Below are 7,784 nucleotides of genomic sequence, written 5' to 3'. Positions count from 1 at the left end.
TCCAGTATTATCTGAAACATAAAAAGAACTATCCCATCATGTTAAGTCTTTCTCCTGCCCCGCCGATAACTGATGGACGAGAGAGCAGCAGATGAAAAGAAATTTCCTGGTCTATTACCGGGTAGTGGGTGAGACGCTCCAATGAACTGGGGGTCAACTGAACAATACGGAAAGGGAATGTAGGCCAACTGTGTAACGTCACCGACCGTATCAATTTTCTTTTACTTCTTTTGCCTACTAGGAATTCCTATCAAGATCTCCGACTGTAAGGTACGTTTGTGTGGGTATGCCCTGTTGCTGCAGATACGTGCATGGGGCCTCAGCAATGAGACTCCTTATGGAGTTTGTCGATTCACTCAGCTGGCTTCTAGAATGGGCATCCCCCCTCCCGCCTCTGTACAACTGCAATATAATCTACTTTGTCGCAATGATGTTGAGAAGGGCTTCGTCGAACTTGCAAGACCTCAGAATGCCGGTAAGGTGACCGACCGTCCTGCTATGTTCTTTTAGCAGTCAGAAAACAACGAGTGTCGTGGCCTTGTGAAACGTCTCCATGAGCTGGAGAGAGGCAATAAACATTCCCTGCGTGGTCTACGAAATCGCAAAAAGTATGTTTTCCGCTTTGCCATTTTTATACGCACTGAATTCACTTGTTTCATTTTGTCCCCCGAATTGAGCGACACACGTAAGCATCCTCTTTCTAACCAAAATGGGAAAATAAAAAAGGACAAGAGCTTCTTCGGATACACTCTCCGCATCTGCTTCGATGCTAGGCAACAGCGGACGTCGGTGGACTTCACTTCTTTCTTGGTAGGGCGGACGGTGGGCTGACAACAGTATCGAACGAAACCGTATCAGCTTGCATGTTCAGTATCTCATGCGGGAAGGCATGATATGGCGTGAATTTGTGGGGAAGTTCTTAGCAACGTAGTAAATGGTCCGTGACTGCGCCTCCTCAGGTCCCCTTGCAGCTCGGCTAGTGATGTCCCATACGAGTTTCATATGTTGTTCCATCATCTAGTTAGCTTGGTTCGCATTCTCCCGGCTCTAGGGAAGCGCCACAGGCCATTCTCGATGAATACATAATGTCTTAAGCGCTTTGACGACGATTTCACACCTGAGTATCTTTTTGGTAAACTTGCCTGCATCTCTCTATATGCACCTTTCCTTCCCTGGTCGCCGAGGACTGCTAATAGACTGAAGGAACAACACAGTATTTTACCTCATCCCCATTAGTGGCGGTTGTCGCTTGTACCTAAGTGGTGTACATGATACATGTCAACTTCCTTTTCCCAGGCACCTCACTGCTCGCCTACGGGGCTCTGGCAGGCGGCATTCTAACTGGAAAGTACCTTGAATGGCTTGAGTATCCCACTACCGGTCGCATGCTGCGATTCCCATCTTACATGAAACGCTACAGGTGAGTCCGGCAAATAGCCGTGCAGTTCTCGTATCAGCGTGTCGGTGTCTCATTCTTCATACACAAGATCTCTGTCCTACTACTTCCACGCTTACACTGTGGACAAATAATGACCGCGCTCCTGCTCCGAGACGGCTCGCAGTTGCGATTAGTGTCCGCACTGGCACATAGCTGCAGTTGTACCCCGCTGCTGGCTAGGTCTCCTCCCAGTCCTAGGCACTGGCCGATAAGGAGGTGGTCTACCTCAGCACTCTGCTATTTACAGGCAACGGCTAGTGCCCTCGAGTTGCTCGAGTGATTGAAGGAAAAAGTGGTAGATTACGCAAAAGAACACCATCACCACGGCATTGAAGTGAACGGAAGATTTAGACCTGTATGGTTCCTTCACGAGGCCACCATGCGAGCGGCCTTCGGGCCTGCCGTGTAGTCTTCAACTGCTACTTCTCGTAGACACTGGAAAGTTCTGTGACTGAAGGACGCAGAGTCCGCCTGATTTCCAACGAGCGCGTAGACTAGTTTGACGTCTGCTCGTCGGCAGCTCGAGTTCTCGTGGCCTGTTGTAACGGAGGTATGAATGAGTTGCCGCTGCGAGGCATTTTAGTAAGCCATCACGGATCGATCAAACAAACTGCATACCTTGGTGGTCGTAGCCGGTAGTCGAACCAGAACCAAAGCTACGGTGCTCCCTCAAACACCTATACCAACAAAAGCAGACTTACCGTTGCGGTCGAAAGACGAAAACAGAGCAAACCCCCGAACCGTCTGTGGAGAACATCTAACCTTTCCGGAGTCCAAGTGTGGCTCTTCGTTGCGCTCTTACGTATGTACGAGCCCCTCTGATGACTGTGCGCTTGTCAGGGGCTCGCTCGCGGCGAGGGCAGTAATGGCGTACTTCTACCTCGCCCTACGGCTAGAGCATCCGAACCTCACTGTCATGGCACTGCGCTGGGTTCTCTCGAGGCCGTTCATCTGCTCTACAGTAAGAAGCAGTAAAACTAAGAGTGCTTGCCATCATTCATCATCCTCTCGTCTCGCTCACTTTTGGTTCTGTCTTTCTAGCTTGACAACAGCGAACAAAAAACAGCGGCTAACGTTCGAACTTCAGCACAGCGCGAAGGCGGGACTGCGCGATCCACCAATGCGAGAGTGGCCCCCCCGCGCCCTTAGTCATACCAACACGGCATCTACAGGTCCCGGTTGCCCGAAAGAAGTCTTACAGTGAAGTAGTTTCTTGCCTTGCGGGTCCGTTGCACCGATGTGCGAGAGATCATCGCAGTGCTATCCGATGCCCGAGAACATCGCAAGGATGTAGGCCCGCATGCTACATTTTAACATCGGCGCCATAGCTTCCCTGTTCACGGACGCTAAATCCGTCTCTCTAGAACAGCACCGAGATGAAGACATAGCTAGTGAACCTGCGGGCTTACAGTAGCTTGAAGTAACGATGGATGGCCCGCCGGTGCAATACCCGCCAGGTGGACCCTGTTTGTCGCCTTTTCAGGTTCTCGGCTTCACAGATTTCTACCAGCTCAGGGAAAATCTCTTTTGCACCACGCCAGCATGCGGAGTCATTAGCGACTGGGCGGAGAGGGAGATTAACTTCCTACATTGGAAATGGAGAGACGTCCTTCGCATCATTCAGTGAGGTCAGTCTCACGCATCCAGGCTTCAGACAACGCCAGAACGGAGCTACATGGCCAGCTACCTCATCGGATTGCACTACATTCCACCAGGCTACTGTCCGAACGAAGACACATATTCAGTTGGCAGTTAGTTGTTCGAGACAATCGAGACAAATAATGAACACCGCATAACTTTCGATATCTGCAGAAGTTACGGTGACAGAGAGAAGACTACCCATATCATGAGACACTGAGTCCCGACTACATTTGCTGGACCCTGCATGCTCCAGCACTCCTGTCGTGACCTATCCAAACGCCCCTCGCAATGTTGTCTCTTCACTGAGCCACACGCGGATGCCGTGAACAAGCCAGCGCACAAACTACCCATATCCTGACGCACTGACTCCCGGCTACATTTGCTGGGCCCTGCATGCTCCGGCACTCCTGTCGCGACCTATGCAAACAGCCCCGGCAATGTTTCTCTTTCCTGAGCCACACGCGAATACCGTGAACAACCCAGTGCACAATATATGTAGTCACAAAGCGGATCAGTTCGTCTCTCCCTCTGACTCGTGGCTATCGCCTCTGGCGTGCCCATCAGCGTCCTCCGCCTCCCTCAGGTTGCCTCCGAGATCACAGAATACTGCAGGCCCTGCAACTGTGCCCTTTGCACCGATTGACTTGTGCTGGGAGAAACCGCTCCCCTTGAAAAAGCACTCCGACGGCCCCTCGCGCCACACAAAAGCTTTACACGCAGCATCTGCAGCACAGGCTGCTTGGCAGTCAGTTGCGGCAGTCGTTTTCAAGGAGGGCAACACATCAGGAGCACCCCAGTAGTCCACCTGGAGCACGAAACAGCTGGTGTCACAGCTTCTAGATCCAGTTTGCTCTCTACTACTGGTTGTGAAAACGGGTCTCCCCGACTTGAGGGCGCAGAGGAACGTCTCTTCGTTGAACGTGTAGTGGACGCAACCTTGTGTGTCCCGGCAACTCTTCGCACACGAGTCAAAATCTTCAACCTTCCGAGGCTCTGCAATATCTGGTGCAGCGGAACCAATGCCTGGATGGATACACGCATGCACGCTCGACGGGTACGTTGCATTAGGGAGCTCATCCACTACGGCGTCTTCCAACAGGCCGGCTGCATCCTGCTCCTCCGTGCGGTACAAATCTCCACCCTTGTCGCAAAACTCCTGTGGTCCCGAGACCGCGCCAGCGACACCAACTTTCTTGTTCTTGGAGAAACCCTGTCCATAAAATTCGCACGACTTCGTTTGCGTTTTCCAAGTGAACGCCCTGCAACGCGGTTCTGCCGCACACAAAGCCTGACAGTCTGCAGGCACTGTCGTGCTCATAGTTGACACATCAAGAAGTCCCCCCTCACCATACTCCACGCCGCTGGCAAAGCAACTTGCATCACAGCTCCTGGGGCCTGTGACTGCGTCTTCGCGTTCCTCCAGCTCCATCCTTCCTTTCTTCAGAGTGCAAAGCTTTGACGTCCCGCTGTATACAAAATGCGTACAGTCCTTCTGACCTTGGCAATGCCTCATACAGGACGCCATGTCATCGACTGTCTTCGGGTCTCCAATAGTTTCCGCTTTGGAGTCTTGGTTGACTGCGTGAACGCAGCCTTTTGTCTGGTCCTCCTCCGCCAGCTGCCTAAGATCGCCGCCTTCGTCACAGAACTGCCGGGGGCCCGAGATGACTCCGCGTACATCATCAATCTTCGACATCGAGAACCCATTGCCCCTGAAATAACACTTTTTCTCGGATTCCCTCCACGTGAATACCTTACAACGAGACTCTCCCGCACAAGCTGCTTGGCAGTCATTTGGCAGGGTTGCCTGCATCTGCGGCATAACCTCATCTCCGCCGAGAAACATGACACCATGTTGAAAACAGGTCGGATCGCACGTTCTCGGGCCGGCTGTCTCATTCGCAGAATTGAAGTACTGCGGCACCCCTGCCTTCAGCGAGCAAACCTCCTCTGACCTGTTGTAAGTGAAATGGGTGCACATGGGGTCTGCCTGGCACTCCTTCCTGCACCCCCCGAGGGTGGGCATAGGAAATGATTTCCTAGAAGGAGACCTGGATCCGACGCCATTCCTATGGACACACCCGAAGTCGAGATCGTTCTTCTCGACTCGGCTGAGGTCACCGCCTTCATCACAAACAGTCCGAGGGCCCGCAACAGCACCGCTGACTTCCCCTTTCCTGTATGCTGCGAAACCTCTCTTCTTTAAGTAGCAGGTCTTTGTCTTCTCAAGCCAGTACCACGCCTTGCAAACCGGGTCACCCGCACACGCCGCCTGGCAGTCGATTGGATATAAGAATATCTGTGGTTCCTGAGAATCTTCTCCCCCTTGATATGTAACTCCTTCTTCAAAACAGCTGGAGTCGCAGCTCCTCGCTCCCGTCCGGTCACCTGAGAATGTGTACAGGACCGGCTTCCCCTTCTTCAGATAGCACATGCCAGACGAAGCATTCTGTGTGTAGTGCGTGCAGGTGTCCTCCTCCTGACATTTACGCGCACACTGCTCGAGGGAAAGGGCCATTGCAGAACCAATAGTTTCGGCTTTAGAGCCTCTGTTGTCCATGTGTACGCAAGTGAACTCCTTATCGATCTCTTCCAGCTCTTCAAGGTCACCGCCATTATCACACATACCACGTGGGCCAGAAACTTCATTTTCTGCCGCCTGTTTGTGTCCGGAGAAGCCTATACCCTTCAAATAACAAAGTTTGTCACTACGGTGCCACGTAAACGCTACGCAATTCGGGTCCGCAGCACAATTTGCTTGACAATACGTTGGCAATTCCACATGTACTGGAGGTGTGGAGTCAACCGCAGAGCGATAAGAAACTCCGGGAACAAAACACCTCTGGTCGCAGCTTTTGGATGAAATCACATCGCCCGCGCTCACGTGGAATAAAGGCTTCCCACTCTTCAACTCGCACGTCCGTGTGCTTTCCTTGTACGTGTAGTGGCTGCATGAATCGGAAAAAGAACATATCTCCGCGCAATCCTCGGCGGAAATCGGAGTTCGAGGATCTCCGTACCCAGCAGCAGTTGAGCCCAGATTTGGTACCGAACATGGATAGTCAACATCTCCAGCCCTTTCCAGTTCAGAGAAAGCAGTACGGGTGTCACCTCTGAACTCGTAAACTTGAGAACTTATTACTCCACTCGCTCTGCTGCCGTCTGGCACTCGTTTACCACTTGCGCCCAAAGCTGAGCAGAGGCATGAGAACGTGACGCCCCACAAAAACAAAGAAAGCATCATCTTGGTGACGAGACCGGAAAACACGCGGAGCTGTCACCCGTTCCAACATCGGCCGGCATAAAACCAGTTCCCGTCTACCGGGGTACTTCACATGGAAAAGGCGATTGCAAGACGGCGGCTGTACCCTTTCCCGGAGAAGTGAATTAACCTTGACAAGCGGCCCTCTCGGCGCCATAGTTGAGACGCCTGAGAACGCGTCTCTGTGCGCCTAGCGGAAAGTGAGGCGTCTCAAGTCCGCTTGGGACGTTGAACACCCGCCCCCGCGGTACGTCGAGGCGATTTGGGGACAGTGGCGTTCTAGTTGTCTTACCGTTCTGATTGCATGAATGGTCGGGATGTACTTCAGCGTGACCGGGCTGGGTACAACACCGCAGACCGTATGGGCAGAATAACACCAAAGGGCTGTCAGCTGCAACTATGAAAAAATGTGAGATTTTCTCCGGTCTGCTTAGCCCAGTGAGCACTCCATGAGAGTTCTGCGGCTCTCCGTACAGCAACAGGCAACCTGTTGGGAGATAAGCGGGTCAACCGAACGTTTCGTCCCTCCTTACGATGCTGCGAGTTTTTCGCCGCATCTTTCGGGGCGTGACGGCTCTATAAATTCATGCGGCGCCGACCCGCGTGTTGCTGTGATGCCTTATTTTGCCGGAAGCGTGTCGCTGGCTGGTCTGTAGCTCGCATGTGAGCCTGCCAAACCTGACAACATGAGGACCGGAGGAGCGCGGACGGACAGGTTTTGACGGTCACAGTTAGCTGGTGAAGTGAAACAGCTGGGACTTTGTCTCGGGAGTCCAAGGGGGGGGGGGAGTTTAACGGCTTGTCATGCGAGGACGGAGCTACGCTTTGTTGGACATGTCAGTGTGACTACTATGCAAACTGTCTGCTTTTGCAAGATCGTAGTTCAGAATGCCTGCCTGCTTGCCTTGGGCGTGTTGCGCACCTGGAGGGGCGCAGCAACTGCTTGGCATGCAAAAACAGTCTCTGCAGAATGGACCACTCCAATTTTGTGTCCGCTCACCTGGGTGTATGCGTAGAGACCTGGTAACTTTTGTGGCTTCATAGCATCCCTGAGCAGGGAGTATCTGTGATGGACTGTGTAAGATTTCTGCTACTACTAGAGGGAGGTGGCACTGGCATCAGGGTTGCGATAGTCCGAACCAGTGTTCTGTTGGCGTCGTTCCGCGGTAGTCCAGGAAGCGGCCGGGTGAAAAATGGCGGCATCCGGAGACGTGCGCTTTTTCGACTGGCACAATTGCACTGGGCCCGCAGATAGCACTCATGAGGACCGTTGTCAACAGCAACGGCGCTTAGTCGACTACTCTTCAAACGGTATTTCAGTATGCTATAGTGCCGCCCGGTACTCCATCAAAATCCTGCTGCAGTCAAGAACAACTGTCCCGCCACAGCATGCAGGAGCGTCCGCCTGCGATCGTAGCACTCGCTGTGAGCCCGGGAACGGGC

General features: G+C 52.9%; 3 protein-coding genes across 3 annotated transcripts in view; 2 read left to right on the top strand and 1 right to left on the bottom strand.

The window, feature by feature from the left end:
- The first annotated feature begins 299 nt into the window (after positions 1–299).
- On the top strand, positions 300–3,363 carry CSUI_001134 (aldo-keto reductase). The gene is made up of 4 exons (XM_068061340.1): positions 300–475; positions 1,297–1,420; positions 2,279–2,399; positions 2,922–3,363. Exons 1-4 carry the CDS (start codon positions 373–375, stop codon positions 3,063–3,065), a joined length of 492 nt encoding a protein of 163 aa, XP_067926687.1. The 5' UTR covers positions 300–372; the 3' UTR covers positions 3,066–3,363.
- Positions 3,364–3,590: 227 nt separating this feature from the next.
- Positions 3,591–6,323, bottom strand: CSUI_001133 (microneme protein mic4; the record flags this gene model as incomplete). Its single annotated transcript, XM_068061339.1, has 2 exons — positions 5,699–6,323; positions 3,591–4,832 (listed from the first exon to the last, which is right to left on the bottom strand). Exons 1-2 carry the CDS (start codon positions 5,726–5,728, stop codon positions 3,591–3,593), a joined length of 1,272 nt encoding a protein of 423 aa, XP_067926686.1. The 5' UTR covers positions 5,729–6,323.
- A 1,211-nt stretch (positions 6,324–7,534) lies between these two features.
- CSUI_001132 (gda1 cd39 (nucleoside phosphatase) family protein) overlaps positions 7,535–7,784 on the top strand; it is a gene marked incomplete at its 3' end in the record, with an annotated part of 5,063 nt that continues 4,813 nt past the window's right edge. Inside the window, exon 1 of the mRNA XM_068061338.1 lies at positions 7,535–7,766. The remainder of the gene's footprint in view (positions 7,767–7,784) is intronic.

Source organism: Cystoisospora suis, assembly GCF_002600585.1.
Source record: "Cystoisospora suis strain Wien I chromosome Unknown contig_443, whole genome shotgun sequence".
Classification (NCBI taxonomy): Eukaryota; Apicomplexa; class Conoidasida; order Eucoccidiorida; family Sarcocystidae; genus Cystoisospora; species Cystoisospora suis.
This window is presented reverse-complemented; position numbering and strand designations above follow the sequence as displayed.